This window comes from Pongo abelii, chromosome 7, assembly GCF_028885655.2.
Source record: "Pongo abelii isolate AG06213 chromosome 7, NHGRI_mPonAbe1-v2.0_pri, whole genome shotgun sequence".
NCBI lineage: Eukaryota > Metazoa > Chordata > Mammalia > Primates > Hominidae > Pongo > Pongo abelii.
This window is the reverse complement of record NC_071992.2, coordinates 68,410,772-68,428,746: the sequence shown is the minus strand read 5'-3', so window position 1 is coordinate 68,428,746 and position 17,975 is coordinate 68,410,772. Positions and strand designations below refer to the sequence as shown.

General features: G+C 38.3%; 1 protein-coding gene across 6 annotated transcripts in view; it reads left to right on the top strand.

Annotated features, from left to right (window-relative positions):
- The window catches only part of ATP6V1H (ATPase H+ transporting V1 subunit H), a 129,417-nt gene that overhangs the window by 90,543 nt on the left and 20,899 nt on the right, over nucleotides 1-17,975 (top strand). For all 6 annotated transcript variants that reach the window (NM_001132619.1, XM_054560921.2, XM_009243807.4 and 3 more), the window contains 1 exon segment: nucleotides 10,455-10,568. In NM_001132619.1, the coding sequence (NP_001126091.1) occupies nucleotides 10,455-10,568 (114 nt within the window).

Sequence of the window (17,975 nt, the reverse complement as noted above, 5' to 3'; positions counted from 1 at the left end):
TGTGCTTACTGCCATATGAGAGATTGGGGTTTCTCTAAGTTCAGGGTTCCTCTTATGCACAGTGTGCAGGGCTCATCTGGCTTCCTTTATGTTTGCTTGTGGAAATTGAGGCTTGGGGGACCAGCACTAAAATGCTAGTATCTTGCTATTTCTGTTGCTTTGAGCAATAAACTATCCTTTGTCTCGGACCCAGGAGTCTCATGTCTTCTACCGGGATCCATGAAACTGTGGCAGGCTAACTTGTTAGCTGCAAGTAGGGTAAAAACTAAGATCCTCATAGTTGTTGACACTGTAATATCAAGAGCTGTCCAAAATTAATATCATTAAAAAATAATTGGTTTTACTATGGAAAATTAAAGATCTTTAGATAAGGCAAATATAAATGTAGCTAATAATAGCCAAGGTCTATAACTCATCTAAAATGTGTTAAATATGAAAAACAGACGGATAGATGGTATATAGAGCCCTCTTAGATTTATAACCGCTAAAAAGCAAATGAAGATAAAAATATGATAGTTTTAAAACCCTGAAAGTGAAAAGCTTGTTGAAGAATTCATCTTCTCACAGCACTGCCTCAGCTGGTGTTTCAAATGTTTCTTTTGGATATGTTGTGCACATCTAACCTGCTGCCAAGGCAGAAACCTGCTATGCCTTCACGTAATTCTGCTCTACTGCCCCGTTCCTTTCTTTCTCCCTGCCTTACTGTCTCTCCCTAAGAAGGATGATCTCTCCCATCATGCTGTACTTTCGTTAGACTTCCTATTACCATTATCCGCTGCAGTCGATCCTCCGTGCTTTTCCTAAAATAGTCTTTTTTGGCCCAAAACTGTGGCCATGCTAATTCTTTTCTATGTCCTCCCAGTGGCTTATATTTACATCATGGACCAATATAGTTGTTCTTTATTCTGAAGCCTCTCACCAGCATAACTTATTTTCTATTCAAGCTCTGGATCCTTCTGCTTTAAGATATGTTTTCGAATTATTTTCTCCTCATTAAGACTCTGCTTTTTGAAACTTCTCAGAAAAAAAAAAAAAAGGCATGGTTTCTCTCATGGTTATAGGGTTGGGTTTTTTTTTTTTTCCCCAAACTTTATGGGTGTTCAGTGGATTTGCAGACCAACAATTCGAACTAAGTTTTCTAAAAGATTAATCATAATACTCAAACATTTTAAATTACATAATTCTTTCATGTCAAGTATTGGAATTATTTTGTTTTTGATCTTTTACCAGGTTATCTAGAATAGACTTCTTGAGTCATAAGAAAGGACTGCTGGGCGCGGTGGCTCACACCTGTAATCCCAGCACTTTGGGAGGCCGAGGGGGGCAGATCACGAGGTCAAGAGATCGAGACCATCCTTGGCCAACATGGTGAAACCCCATCTCTACTAAAAATAGAAAAATTAGCTGGGTGTGGTGGCACGTGCCTCTAGTCCCAGCTACTTGGGAGGCTGAGGCAGGAGAATTGCTTGAACCCAGGAGGCGGAGGTTGCAGTGAGCTGAGATCGTGCCACTGCACTCCAGCCTGGCAACAGAGCAAGACTCCATCTCAAGAAAAAAAAGAAAGTATCTATACTCAGTTTCTTTTCTTACCCTTTATTGCTACTGAATTAGAAAATGCTAAGTTACTACTATCATTTGGCAGGAATGGCTACAAGAGTTAGAAGCTTGGCCAGAGGGTTTGGGATATTCAGGTTATATGTGGATTTCTCACAGAAGTCCAGCTCAGCACTTCATCAGACACTCAGTTGACCAGCCCATTCAAACAAAAGCAAGAAAATAGAGTGTTGCCTCTTGTGAGATATCAGGAGAAGGATTCCCAGCCTACTTGTTGGTTGCATTCAGTAGTGTAAAAACATTTCTTTATATTCAAAAGTTGTAGCTTTTGGATATGATTTTTTACTATAGCCCTCATTAATTTTTTTTCCTTATGAATAAAAATGAAACTTCAACACTTGGAAAAATTCACACGCTTTGTGATAGATCCATTTTCACCACAAGTCAGTTATCTTAAAAAATAATTGTGGTATCTCAAATTTGAGGTATTTGGAACTTAAATGTTAGGTTTAACCTATTCAAGATAGCAACTGTTGCTAAGATATGCCACTTAAAGTCACTTAAGGTGATAGAAATGATCTTTATTGGCCGGGCACAGTGGCTTACACCTGTAATCCCAGCACTTTGGGAGGCCAAGGTGGGCAGATCACGAGGTCAGGAGTTCAAGAACAGCCTGACCAATATGGTGAAACCCCGTCTCTACTAAAAATACAAAAATTAGCCAAGCATGGTGGCGTGAGCCTGTAGTCCCAGCTACTCGGGAGGCTGAGGCAGGAGAATCGCTTGAACCCAGGAGGCGGAGGTTGCAGTGAGCCTAGGTTGCGCCACTGTACTCTAGTCTGGGTGACACAGCGAGACTCCGTCTCAAAAAAAAAAAAAGAAATTATCTATATTGGCATTATCAGTAAAAGTGCTGTCTCCTGCATTATATTCTGGTAAAGCTAACAGTGACCATTTTCTATTACCTCAGTAAAAATAATGCCAGTGAAGAAGTTGAGTTTTAAGTTCTTATTTAAAAAAAGTGGTGCACTTCTGATTGGAAAAGCAGTTTTATACTCCCTATTCCTTCCTTCAAACAGCTTCTCATGTGCTTCTAATGTCATATTCGCACTTTGGAGTATTTCAACAGTAACGTGGTGAATAGGCACATCGTGGACTTACAATTCAGTTAGTACAGACTTTTTATCCACATAGCCGTAACTCTGCTGCACATAGCTAGTCCTTTGTTAGTGCCAAGTTCAAAAAACTGCTTCCAGTCCAGATCATGCAAGAGTTAGAAACTTGTCCAGAATTTGAGATATTCAGATTATATGTGGACTTGTCATGGAAGTCTACCTCAGCACTTCATCAGACATATTTTTTTTTTCATGTTTACACGGTACATATATGGATAGTTACTTAGCAACATGGACACCAATGCAGAGTCATGCAGTGGTTAAGTGCCTAGACTAAACTCGCTTGCTTGGTTTTCAGATCCCAGCTTGGCCACCTAGTAACTGTGAGATTGGGCAAGTCCCTTTACCTCTCTGTGCCTTGGTTTCCTCCTCTGTGAATGTGAAGAGTGAGTGAGTTAATACTCATTGATAATAATAATGTAAAACACTTAGAGTCATGCTTGCTACATAGTAAGCACTCTTTAGGTGTTTGCTGAAGCAAGTAAATCAGTAGATTGTTCAGTTGTCAAGTAAAGTGTCTGCTACTTCAAGCAATAGCAGTTGTTCTTCTACACTCTTTTTGTTATCATGGGATTTTTCACATTAAATTTTGCTTCTCTAAGAACATGTTTGTCATTAACTTCGTGGTGGACTTTTTTGTTTTTACAAGTTTCTCAGGAATGAAGTGTCAGAATGTTGTCTCTTGCAGTTTTGTCCTTTTCTCCATCTCCATCTCCATCAAACAGTAACCTTTGTCAGTTGACAACATTTTATAACAAAAATATTCTGGAGACTGCAAGTAAATGTTTTGCTGGTCCACTGATACATTTTTAGATACAGTAAGCCCTCACTTAACATCATCCATAGATTCTTGGAAACTGAGACTTTAAGTGACAGCAGGTCCTCGAATAATGTCCTTTGCTTGTTTTATGTCATTTTGCTTGAAGTCAGTTTCCAAGAACCTATTGATGTTAAGTGAGGATTTAATGTACTAATATCACATTTCCTATCCATCCTTTTCTTTGATCCCTATCAGGTTTTTCTCAGTGTGCAGGTTTACATCTACTTTTTAACGTGGAGCCCTTTTCACTCTTGTTTTACATGTGTGTTATTTTCATGACTGCTTTTGTAGTTTTAAGAAACACTTTTGATCCAATTACTTGTTTTCATAAGTTTGGGTGGAGAGCATAACATGACAGTTAATTGCCCCCCAGTTGCAAATTTAATACTTGTCCTCAATAAATGCAATAACACAAAAATAAAACGAATTTACCTTATCACCTGTACTGGCCAGTTGAGTTCTTTTAACGGACTTGTAACCTTTAATATGGTAACATGATTCTGAGAATCAAACACAATTTAGCATTAATCTTACTTTTCAAAAATACATGATATACAGGAATAAAACTGTTCCATTGCTTTTTCTTCAGGAGGCACAAAACACCTGTGGCCCCTGATAGAAGTCCAGAAATCACACCCTGATGATTAATGCCCAACACTCATCCTTAGGGAATGTGCCCCCTTTGCATATATGACTTAATAGCACAAGTCTGGTATAATGAATGTTGTTCTAATAATTAAAACATTGTGACAATATCAAAGCTCTATCAAACTCTCTTACATGGCTTGTACAGCTACACTTTATTTATTTATTTATTTTTGTTAAAGGAGTCTGGCATCTAAACCACCTTCCTATATTCCAGGAATTCCCCATTTTACAAGGCTTGTAATCCCTCCCATTATAGAAGATTAAAAATGCCACAAATTCACTTTGCTCTTCTCCCTTACATTTAGCCACCTGCCCATGGCCTAAAAGCTCAGTTATAAGCCGATGTAGCTACCCCAGACCTCCAGCAGGAATGAGAGATTCGGGGGAAGCAGGGATAGCCAGCTCCATGAGGAGGAAAAGAGGTGGCAGCTCTGGGTAGCTGGGTGTGAACAAAGTAAGCTGCGGGGTCCAGGGCCAAGCTGAAACAGCACGCTCACTGAACTACTTGATTTTGATGGCGATTCAGCCTGGCCAGCCCTCAAGTACAATTGTCCAGTCTTCCAAGCCATATGCAGTTACCTTTCAATATATTATTTTGCTGGAGAATTATCAGGCAGGGTAAAGTTTTTGTTACTTGTAACTAAACATATTCACTGATATAAGAGATTCTTCTCTGTTTAATCTGACAAACTGTATTGCCTTTGAATCTAAATACAAATGTCCAATTTTCTGTGCTCCCACAGGATTCTGAATATATTAATGCTTCCATTATGTAACACTTTTCAGTTTGTACAATGATAATGTGATGATGTCTCTTTATCTCACTAGACTGTGAACTTCTCAAAAGAGCCACCTGTATCTGACTAGACATAGTGTTCCCCACACAGTAGGGCATAATACTTGCTGAGGGAAAGAGCTACCAAAAGAATCATGTTTGTTCTGTTAAAGCACAGACTTTTTTATCTGGTAAATATCTCTGTGTTCCTTTGTTCAAAGCCTAGCATAGCATGTGTAAATACAGATTAAATTGTTTTTATAGTGGCACAAACCTTTTATTGACCAAACTGGATTAATTTTTCTATTTTAACTTATAGTCATCATGAAAAGTAACAAACTCTCATTATAGAAAACTTGAAAAATACAGAAAAGAATAAAGAAGTAAAAGCAACACCCTTAATACTACAAAGTATGAGATAAAAATGATTTTTTTAGTTTTTTCCCCATGCATATGTAGTATGTATTTTTTCTTCTGAAACTGTGATATGTGACATCTTCTATTTTGTCTCCTGCATTTCCTCATTTATCATGGGTATTTTCCATCTACAGAGTTTTAAAAATATGGTTTAATGCTATGTATAGGTACACATGCTCTAGTTTACTCAAATCTTACTACTGGGCATGCAATTTAGTTTCCAAATTTTCATTATTAAGAAAACAGAATTAACATCTGTGTGAACATTTCTGGTTATTTGCTGGCCCCTTCAAATAGATTTAATGAGATGATATGAGTACTTTTGAGATTTTAATAAACATTATTGAATATAGACTAATTCAGAGTCCCCCTGGCAGTATATAGGAATACCATTTTCACCACCTTTTCAGCAGCACTGAATACTATCATTCTCTTTAACCTCTTTATGGCATCTGGTGCTTTTAGTTTATATTTTAATCACTTACATGATCTGTAGGAATATTTGTTGAGTCTTGCCGTATGGAGCTTACATTTTACTGAAACCTTTGCTGTCTCTCCCACCCCCCCTTTTTTTTTTTTGAGATGGAGTCTCACTCTGTTGCCCAGGCTGGAGTGCAATGGCGTGATCTTGACTCACTGCAACCTCTACCTCCTTGGTTCAAGCAATTCTCCTGCCTCAGCCTTCTGAGTAGCTGGGATTACAGGCACCCACCACCACAGCCAGCTAATTTTTAGTAGAGATGGGGTTTTACCATGTTGGTCAGGCTGGTCTCAAACTCCTGACCTCAGGTGATCCACCCACCTTGGCCTCCCAAAGTGCTGGGATTACAGGCGTGAGTTCTGTAATCCCACAGAGCCTGGCCTCTCCCACCACTTCTATGCTTAGAAAGAGCTTTCTTGGCCGGACGCAGTGGCTCACACCTGTAATCCCCGCACTTTGGGAGGCTGAGGCAGGGGGAATCACGAGGTCAGGAGTTTGAGACAAGCCTGGCCAGTATGGCGGAACCCTGTCTCTACTAAAAAAATGCAAAAAATTAGCTGGGCATGGTGGCGGGCACCTGTAATCCCAGCTACTCAGGAGGCTTGGGCAGGAGAATTGGCTTGAACCCGGGAGGCAGATGTTGCAGTGAGCTGAGATCGTGCCACTGCACTCCAGCCTGGGCGATGGAGCGAGACTCCATCTCAAAAAAAGAAAACAAAGGAAAAAAAAAAAGAGCTTTCTCTTTTTTTCCTCCTTTAGTCAGGTAAGTAAAAAAATAAAAAAGAGTGAGAAGAGTGAGCTTCCTCACTTAGAAATCTGATAAATATTCTCCAAAGTTATCTTTCTATTTTTAAAAACGGTAATGACCTTCCTAATTAAGGAAACCAAAATAGGCATAGTTTCTGTGCTCATTGAATTTATAACTCTAGAGGGTATATTGCTACACAGATTAAAGAATATTGACTTTCATATAAGTAGCATTGTGAAACTTAACCATTTTTAGCAATATAAGTGGAATCATAATATGTTATAGTGTGATATCATTTTAATAGCTTCTAAACAGCCACGTTTAGAATACGAAACAGTAGAATTCTTATGAGGATATTTTATGTAAACTCATCTGAATTATTTATATTAAGATAGAAAAAGACCTTTAGAACAAACAAACAATAGTTCTGTATGTTTTAGAATATTTAAAAGTTTACTCTCAAATTACATTTTTTGGTTTCATCAGCTGCTGCATTCTTTAAATGTATGTACTAGTGCTGAACTTGTTAATCATATTTCAGAATATTCCAAGTTCTTAAAGCTTAACATGCTATTGACTCAACTTGTTTTGAAATATGGTTAGCAAGATTACCCCCATTAGACAATAGCTCCATAAATGAAGTACTTGACTCTAGTTCTAAAAAATTATCAAATATCTTGTCTTTTTAATGATATTTTGTAATCCACCAGCTGGAAAGATTCTTTTCTCACCTTTTTTTCAAGCATTCATGATATTGGGCATTTGTATAATGTGAAAATAATTGGTGCTTCAGTTGCATCTTGAGAAGATGAGAAATGTCTGTTTATTCCAATAGCAGTGTGAGTTTCAGTGGGCCGAGATCATCCACTTGGTATCAGACCCACTGGGCTCTGGGGTGGAGAGTAATAAAATGTAGTTTACTAAATGCTTAAGAAATAAACATAATAGGGTGGGCACGGTGGCTCATGCCTGTAATCCCAGCACTTTGAGAGGCTGAGGTGGGTGGATTACCTGAGGTCAGGAGTTTGAGACCAGCCTGGCCAACATGGTGAAACCCCATCTCTACTAAAAATACAAAAATGAGCTGGGTGTGGTGGTGGGCACCTGTAATCTCAGCTACTCGGGAGACTGATGCAGGAGAATTGCTTGAGCCTGGAAGGCGGAGGTTGCAGTGAGCCGAAATCGTGCCACTGCATTCCAGCCTGGCTGACAAAGCAAGATTCTTGTCTCAAAAAAAAAAAAAAAAAAAAAAGAAATAAACATAATAATATCAATCATTAAAAGCTTTTCAAAATTTTATTGGCTGGTGGTAATAAGGAACAAGGGTTTAGAATGTCAAAAACACTGCTTTTGCTAGGCAGTATATTTGTTGTGAGAATTACATGAGATGAAAAATATGAACATTTAGCACAGTGCCCAATGTGGGGGAAAGTGCTCACATTTGATATTACTGTAATGGTATGTGAGCTGTATGTTTTTAATCAGTCCTATTTTGCTCACAACATGGCAATTTTCTGAGATGGTATTTTGATCCTCATTATTCACTGGTTCCAGAATTGTGGATTTGCCCACCTACTAAAAAGTTTATTTGCAACAGCCGTGTCAATACTAGAGGTGCTTTTGTAGTTATCCATGGACATGTGTAGAGTGGTGAATAATTGGAGTCGCTAATGGACACATCCCCAGCTGTGGGGGAACAAGGCAGCGTTCTGCCATCCTGTGTTGTTTCTTATGCTAGAAACAAGCGTCCTTTACGTGGTCTGTTTAGTGCCATATTTTTTTTTTTCATTTTTGTGGGGTTTTGTGTGCGTGTGTGGTGATTTTCCTGTTTAAAATGGCCCCCAAACCTTCTGCTGGAGTGCTGTGTAATGTTCCTAAGCACAAGAAGGGGCTGTTACGTGCCTATGGAGAAAACTCGTGTGTTAGAGAAGCTTCCTTCAGCCAGGAGCTATGGTGCTGTTGGCTGCTAGCTCAGGCCTCAGAGGCAGTCTAGAGAACAAGCAGCCTGTGACCGTGCTCTGTGAAGCTCAGTGGGACTCCAAAGCTGACTGTGAAAGGACCTTGTCAGCTATTTTAAGGATTTGGGTCCTTTGTTTTATTTTTATTTAAAGAAACAGGGTCTTACCCTGTTGCTCCAGCTGGAGTGCAGTGGTGCAATCATAGCTCACTGTCACCTTGAACTGGGCTCAAACAATCTTCCCACCTCAGCCTCTCAAGTAGCTGGCTCTACAGGTACACACCACCATGCCTGGCTAATTTTTTATTTTAATTTTTTTGTGGGGACAGCATCTCATTGTCTTGTCCAGGCTAGTCTTGAACTCCTGGGCTCAAGCAGTTGCCCCAGCTTGGTCTCCCAAAGTGCTGGGATTACAGGCCTGAGCCGCCGTGCCTGGCCTGAGCCGCCGTGCCTGGCCTGGGTCCTTTTGTTAAGAGAAGTAGAAGCCACTGAATTGTTTTAAGTAGTAAAAATCATGTGCAGAGTTTTGCCAAGATTCCTTTGACTACAGTGAGAATGGGAGGCAGGAGAGCAGCCTGTGTCATCATCGCTGCAGAGCTGGGCTTAGTGTCCTCCAGGGACATAGGCTTTATGTCCTTTAATCATCACAGCAACGCTGTAAAGATATCCTTGTCTTCCCTATTTGTCAGGGAGGAATTTACCAGGTAAAGGACTTGTCTAATTAACATGTTTGATAAATGGCTGAGCTGATATATTAGATAATGTTTTGAAGTACAGTGCCTGGCCTGCAGTAAGCACTCAGTTAATGTTTGATGTTAGTTACATTATGTTCTTTTTTTCCCCTCAGTTCAATACATTTTTTTTAAACCATGCTTTAAAGAATAAAATATGAAAAGGTATGCAGATAAAAGCTTCCCTCTCACTCCAATCCCCATCTACTTATTTCTTCCTGACCCCAGAAACCTTACTGATCTGTGAGATTGTCTTAAACCACCAAACACCGTACTGCATTAAGGTGCCACTTGTCACTGACTATATCATAGGTATCCTCCATTAGACAGGACTGGTGGCTGAAGAATGGACAGGGCAGTCCACACTGTTATATGGAAGTTGAGACTCCACAGCTCTGTCTGTTACCACACCTTTGCAAAGGAACAGAGGACCAATTTCTGTGCATGAAGAAATAGCCATTTTTACTTTCCTTTGTGTTTGTAATTAAGTGGATTTTCAGGATGTCAGAAGTGTGGTGATAGAAAGCAGTGTCGGTTGTCAGTCATCTCAGTGCTCTCGAAGATATGAATGTTCTCCTCCATCTCACTGCCCAAGTCACATGGCATATCCCATTGTTATTGGAAAGGGGTGGATATCTTAAAATCAGTAGTCTTTTCCAGGAAATTAGCATGGGTGCTCTTTAACCCCCTGTTCCCTGCTATCCACATCTAAGCCCCTATCTTCACACAGCATGGTCACTGGTGGGCTTGATATTGATTGTATGTTGTTATGAAAATCAGATGGTGTTCAATACTGATATTAAACAAGCAAGAAATACTGATAATAAAAACGTTAATACTCAGCCACTTAGAAAACCATGATCTAAAATACTAGTGCATGGGTGGTATCTAGGCAGATCATACATTTCTGGATTAGAGATGAGAAATGAGAACAACTGTTGGATTTATCATTAGGAATTCAAAAAAGAAAGTATTTGAATACTGTAAATCTGTGGTTCAGGGAAAATGGTGTAAAAAAAAGACACGTTTGGTTTATTTACGTACATTGTTACTTTCCTATTTAGCGTGTTGGTATTTGAGCTGCCTGCTTACAAACTGTGAATTCGAGAGTAATTGCATCTTCCTCACCACGTCTCTCCCGTTTGCAGGGTCATCGAGCAGCTCGGTGGGAAGCAGCTGGTCATGAACCACATGCATCACGAAGACCAGCAGGTCCGCTATAACGCTCTGCTGGCCGTGCAGAAGCTCATGGTGCACAACTGGTATGCCACGGCTTTTTGCTCACACTTATACATTAGTCTGCAAACTCTCACTTGCCATTCTAAAAGTTCTTATGTAAATGCTTTGAATGATCATTTTAAAAATCAGTGATTTTGATTCAAAATTTAGAAATATATTTTAGTAATTCAGAGCAATGACACATTAGTTTTATAAAGACGGACTGCACTAAAGGTCTCAAGGAGTGTATATTCAAAATAATAATTTCAAAAACGACTCCAGAAGTAACTAAAAAGACCCTGTGACTTAAGTCAGTCAGTCCTTTTTGGAGCTGAATGCAGTTGGACTACTGATTCCTTTAGAGACGCCACAATTTTGCAAGGCTTAACTATTCAGCATATGGTAAACTGAATGAATTTTACCGATTCACATAAAAACACTAAAAGCTGATGAATCAACTTAGATTCAGCTCTCACATTTCATTCACTATAGTTTTTGCTTTTGAAGTAACTAGAGTTGTGCTTCTTTGTTGCCTGTTTTCATTTTTAAAATAAAAATTAGTGACTTTTTTGTACCCACTTAAAACAAGATCAATTAAAGAGTAACTACTTAGACGTGGTGAGCCCTTTGTGTACATAATAGAAAAAATGAAGATTCCTCTTGGCATAGCTGCTTTTAGCTGTAGATTGGGTGTTCAGTGCCTTCAGCACTATCTTAAACAGTTCAAATGCCTCTCCATTCCCCACCCTCTGGAAGGATGCTCTGTTTTTTTGTTAAGGCATCAGGAACAAATATACATTGCTTGTAACTGACAGTAATGCTACCAGCACTTCCAAAGGAGAGGGTTAATGATGCACTAGCATGGGTGCGTTTGAAGATGCAGGCAAATACAGTGTAGGAGAATATCCAGGAATGCTGCTGTGGTATCATGTGTTAAATATTATGTTCCTGCCACTTAACACTTTTATCATAAATAATGACATTTATGTAAATTCTTACAACTGCTTTTTGAGTGCTAGCTTTGTACCCTGATAAGTGTACAAATCTGTACTCTGATAAGTTAAATGATGTTAGGTATGATGAAAGTGGGTGCAACTTTACATAGGATGATTAGAGAAAGCCTTCCTGAGTAGGCCACATAGCTAAGTTGACAATAATGATAAGGAACCAGCCATACAGCTCTATTACTGGGGTGAATAAGCATTTTAGGTGGAGGGAACGAGAGGTGAAAAGGCCATGAAGTAGTAACGAGCTTGGCTTGTTTAAAGCAATGTACAGGGAATTATGTGGTTGTGACACTCAGGGGTGGAGGTGCTACTGGCACCTAGTGGATAGAGACCTGGAGTGCTGGTAATATCCTGTAATGCAGACAGTCCCCAGAATTAAAGAAGTATATGTCAGTGCTGATGTTGGGAATCTCTGATATGAAGGATGGTCAAGGGCAAACTCTGACATGAAGGACGGTACGAGGGGAAAAACATGGTTCAGGAGAGGTAGGCAGAGACCTGATCGTGTAGGGCCTTGTAGGCTATAATTTGACTCCTGTAAGATGAGTTGAAAACCATTGCAAGGATATTAAATAGGGGAATGACAAGATGTGGTTTATGTTTTGAAAGGGTCACTTTGGCTACTGCCTGGAGAATGGATTGTGCAAGGGTAAGTGAGAAAGCATGAAAAGCATTTGAGCTGGTTCTCATGGTAGTCTGGGGCTGAGGTAGTTGGTGGGTTGGCCTAGACGATAAACATTGAGATAAGAAGTAGATGGACTTGGGGTAGATTCAGAGCTAGTGCGGACAGCACTTGATGGGCTGAAAATGTTTTTACTTTTTTCCATAACTTCAGTGCAAGAAGAATGGGATCAAAACAGAAGGTGAAAACCCCAGAATGGTTTTTATCAGTTTAGCAGGAGGAAAAACTTCAGGTCTGTCAGTAAAACATAGGATACACCACTGGATTTCTCTCCTTACTTCACTTTACCCCAAGCTAGATTTTTCAACATAAATCAATTATTTAGTAATTTCATATCTTATGGTTTGTTTATATCTCTTTCAGGAATTTAATTTAAAGGATGTTGGCATTTAATAGAATTTCAGGCCATTGCAACCAGTGAGCTTATAGTTGCCAGATGTTTTTCTAAAGTTTCTGTGAAAGTCAAAGTTTTATTTTTCCATTGTGTTGGAATTAGGGGTATTGAAATACAGTTATTATTTTATTAACTTATTTCTGTTGAAGTCTTTCTTGTTGGGTTAGTGGTTTTCTTGTTTTAAAAAATGTATATTCCTAATATGAGAGGCAAGATGTGTGTGAAATAGGATGTTGACCTTTTCCCTTTGCCAGTGGAGGAAATTTTTTAGTTGAGAATTTTTGTTGTTCAGATGATCACGTATTGAAGATGAAATTTTTAAAATTTGACTTTTTTCTTGAATTTAGGAACTTGATGTAGTCTCAGTGCATTTCTCTGTGTGTGATTATAGGAGGAAGAGTATTCTGTCTTTACAGGGAAATACTGGTTTATTTGCTCTTCATGAGAGAGTATTCTTTTTTCCTCTCTCTTTCTAATTATATGGCAAACTTCTTAAATTTTAATGTTTTAACTATGATTATCTCCTTTGCATTTAATGGAGAAGCTTAGTGTTAGTATTTTCCCACACTTCCTTCATAGAGAAATTTTTGTATTAAGGAAGATTAAAATTCACCTGTGATCTCTGTATTTGATTGTGACTTATAAATTTCTGTGGCTCCCTGTGCCAGAGAATGAAAGTTGCTCAAGTAATAACAACTTATTACAATACCAGTTTAATATGAGACTAAATAGAATACCATTTGGAAAGTAATCTTTTGCAAAGTATATCCCCAAATGTAAAAGAGGTTTGGATCGATACCTTTTTTCAGGTAACCTAGTTGTCTATACTAAACTCATAAAGACTACCTTTCTACCTGCCTAAAATAGGGGCTTTTTAACCTAAGGTATGCTACTGGTGTTCTAAAGAATCTTATAAATTTCTCTAAATTGTTTTCTTTTGTACCAAGTGAAAACTTGAAAATACAGTGGAGTTTTTCTTTTAGCATTGGCTTGATTTAAATGGAAACGAGTTATTATAAATGGTATATTTTAGCCCTCCATAGTGAAATAATTATTTGAACATAATTAAAATGCAAGCACAGATGAAAGCATGAAGGTCTGCGTGACAGGCAGCAGCAGCGGCACTTTGCCTGCATCCCTGGGTTTTTCTGCCCTAAAGGATTTTTAGGTTTTTGATATTGCATTATTCCTGAAGTTTTTGTTTATCAGGTTAAATTGTAACTTTGGATACAATAAAATTAACATTTATTACTTTCTGCCATGAATTTAAAAAATTTTAAGTATAATTTCAAAATTACATTTTAAGTGTAATATATGTTACTTATGAAATCATGGAACCTGGGTCAGATATGGATTTTGATTTTGATTCTGTTATAAGGAGTTAAACATTAAGTTTCTTGATAATGTAGAGATACATTTGAGTTTATATCATATGGAGTATAGAGTTATATAATGGGAAAATACTTATTTAATTATTTTATGATTGATTTCAAAACTGTATCCTTGAATTGTAGGTGTTAGAATACCAGCGTTTCTCCCCTTCCACATCACATCTGTATTTCTGTGGAACAATGGATTATAAATAACCCTGACTGAGAGTGGGTGAGGAGCGGTGGAGGAGGAATAGAGTTGCCGGGGGAAGGAGGGGACAGTGGCACCCACTGGGCGCCCTCAGCTGGGAGGCCTGAGCAGGTCAGTCCTACTCGCGGACCTCCGCAGCTCTCATCTTTTTTGTGCCCACCATGGCATTCCTGGTGCACCCTTTGTTCTTTTGTGCAGTGCTGGATTTTTATATTCATAAATTTGGCAGAATATATAAACAGTGACAACTTAGAGAACTTGTGTATATACACCTAATTCATTCATTTCACATCATAAGATGTCATCGTTTTTCTCCTACAGAATGATTTTAAATGTAATCAGCCTCTAATGCAGAAGCAACGATATGTGCGTATGGACAGCTCAGGACTTCAGGAAAGAAACACTGACTTTTGTAGGTAGAGGATCTCATGTAGAATTTTCTGTTTTTGTCTCTAGATTCTTGTTCAGCCCTTTCTTAAGCAGCATAATAAGTTATAAGAGTGTGTTACCATCTAGATTTTTATGCTTAGGTAAATTAATATAACAGAAAAACTCACCAGGCCAAGGGTATGGATGATACTACTTTGTTCTCTGGTGTTTCTATGTGCTTTGCATATTTTAGTTATTCTGTAAGTGCAGAGCCATAAACACAGTGATTAAAATAGTTACTTATGAACTAAAGAAAAAAAAAGCCTCTTATGTGTTTTAGCTAACTTTTAGGATAATAATCAAGTTACCAAAACATTCCACATGATTTTTAATAAACATAACATTTCTAGATTTAACGTTTTCCAGAATTAATTTCTAATTTCTAAATTAGAATTCTAATTTCTAAATTAATTTCTAGATTCTCATTCTGGGTCTCTGGAATTTTCTAGGTACCTGAAATTTTCTGGGTACCTGGTCTCTTTCTGGGTACCTGGAATTTTCCACATTATTATGATATTTTTAGTGGAGGAACATTTGAAAATGTCTTTAATGTCATATGTTTTCTGTATTTGAAAAAAACAAATATAACTGGATTTTTAAAAATATGAAAACCAATTCTAGGTAAAGAGGAATTTTTTACAGCTGTTATCTCACTATCAACTGGTAATTCAGCCTCCCAATCGAAGGTTGCTGCTGCTTTGCAAGTTAGAAATGTTTCCTAAGACTGTATTAACTTTAACTTTTCTGGACACTCTGCACCACTGAATTACAGTTGATTTGGAAATGCTGGCATAACATAAATCTCAGATTGTTGCAAAGTATCAGCCTAAATAAATATTCAGAAGAGTTGGAAAATAAGCATTTTGACAGTAAAGAAAACCCCTGATGGATAATTTAGTCTGTGGACTTTATAATTAAACATAAAATCAATTACAGGTTTCACACATAGGTGCACATGACTAAGTGTGGGGATCTGTGGATCTAGTTCATGTTTTGGTTTTGTTTGCTTACGATTGGCTTTGTAGACAAACAGGTACCTAAAGTGGGATTTAAAGGATCAATAAAGCATAGACGAAAAAAAAGCCTGGTCTAGTAAGGAGAGGTAGAGAAAAATGAATTAACTTGCTTTGGTTTTCATTGCTTTCTCTTCCTTCTGTGGGTGGGGCAGTTACATTTGTGATCACTTGGCATATTTCATTTCATGGGCTTTGTGTGTGTGCGTGCATGTGCACGCTTTTTTTTTTTTTTTTTTTTTTTGAGGCAGAGTCTTGCACTGTCACCTGGGCTGGAGTGCAGTGGCGTGATCTTGGCTCGCTGCAACTTCCACCTCCCGGGTTCAGGCGATTCTCTTGCCTCAGCCTCCCAAGTAGCTGGGATTACAAGTGCCCGCTACCACACCCAGCTAATTTTTTATATTTTTAGTAGAGATGGCACATCTTTTAAATCCAATAAACTCAATAGAATGGTTGGCAGAGTATACTAAAAATTTAATAAAGATTAAGCAAACTTTATATTCACTAAGAGATTTAAGTTTTTGAATTATTTTCTCAGTTTCCCTTTATGTATGTCACCCAGATGTTAAGTCTTGATGGGGGAAAATGTTTCATAGCTAATGGAAATGAATTGACAGGTTTTTGTCACTAGTAAAAACCTGAGGAATTGACCAAAAAGAGGAGGAGGACTATCAGCCTGTTGTCTTAAGAAAGGTACCTTTTGATGTGAATATTCTTTAATTGAATTTTTATTCCATTTAAATTTTAAAAGAATTGTGCAACAGTGCAGCAGTTACATTTTTAAATCTAAATCCTCTTAGATGAATTAGATGAAGTTTATCATCTGTTTTTACTTACATTTTAAAAAAGGAATTCAGCATAAAGTTGCCAAAGTGTTAGTACAGGGCCAGAGGTTTTCCTAAAAGACCAGATTTCTCCCACCACACTGTATCAGATCTGTACCACATTCTCCTAGAGGCACCTCTCACACTGGTAGGAGCTGTGCTCTTCTTGCCTTATTTTCCTTAAGGGCTAGGCATTTAGAAGCCTGAAATGAAAACAGTCTCTTGGATGACAGTTTTTCCTGCCTTGCTAAATATCCCAGAAATGTATTCTGAGAAAACATTTCAGTGTCTGGTTTGAACACTGTGCTGTTCCATTTGTATCCACCTCTTTTCTCAGTTAAGAGAGTTATGGGAGTGTTTACTTTTATCTCTGTAATTGTCTCTAATTACAGGCAGGAATACTTGTTAGAAAATTCAATTTGTGCTAAAGTAGAGAAATACAAAGTAGAAAATAAAGGCATAGCACACAATTTCAGTGCACTGTCATAGCAGGACCAGCCGCAGACAAAACCCCTTAGATACCAGGTTAAAGAAGGAAGTGGCTTTATTCGGCTGGGAGCTTTGGCAGACTTGCGTCCCAAAAACCGAGCTCCCTGAGAGAGAAATGCCTGCCCTTTTAAGGGCTTACAGCTCTAAGGGGGTCCATGTGAAAGGGTTGTGATCAATTGAGCAAGCAAGGGGTATGTGGCTGGGGCTGCATGCATCAGTAATCGAGACAGAACAGAACAGAAAGTTTCACAGTGCTTCCTTATATAATGCCTGGAATCTATAGATAATACAGTGGTTAGGTCAGGGGTTGATTTTTAACTACCAGACCAGGCCTGGGGTGTGGCGCCGGGCTGTCTGACTATTGATTTCATTTTTGCCTTTCTTTAACTTTTATTTCCTCTTTCTTTTTCTGAGGTATGAGACAATAAGAGAGGTGGTCTCCTTCCTTATTCCCCCCTGTGAGAATCTCACTTATTAGTGGGAGTTTTCATTCTCATTTTCACTACTTAGGTCTTCCTGCAAGACAGATTGATAATGATTCATGTAATACCATTTGTGCCGAGGTTTTCTGATGAACTAAGGTAGCAACAAAACTTTTTATTATTTGAAGGAGCAAGGGTAATACAGCAGCAAGCAAGTTCTTATTACTAGCAATACACTTACAATGAGGGTTTTAAATTCTTCTATAGCTGGAAACTATTTTTTAAATAAAGACTTAGGATTAAACTTGTGCCAAAGCTGTACAGGCACATGTGCCAACTTTGTCATGTCTCTAACTATATTTTTGACTACTTGCCTTTGATCATCTGTGTGCAGACAGCAATTGGTTAGGTTGAATTTTCCACAGATTTCTTCTTCAGCTGCTAGTAAATAGTCTAGGGCCAGTCTATTCTGATAGATGGCATTTTTCATTTGGGTTTCTTGCCGGGCTAAAACGGTCAAAGCTCTGCCAGTTTTATTAGTGATTATTTCTAAGATGGCCTGCAACTGTATGATTTGATTGAGCATGTAGATGGGGGTTTGGCTTTTAAT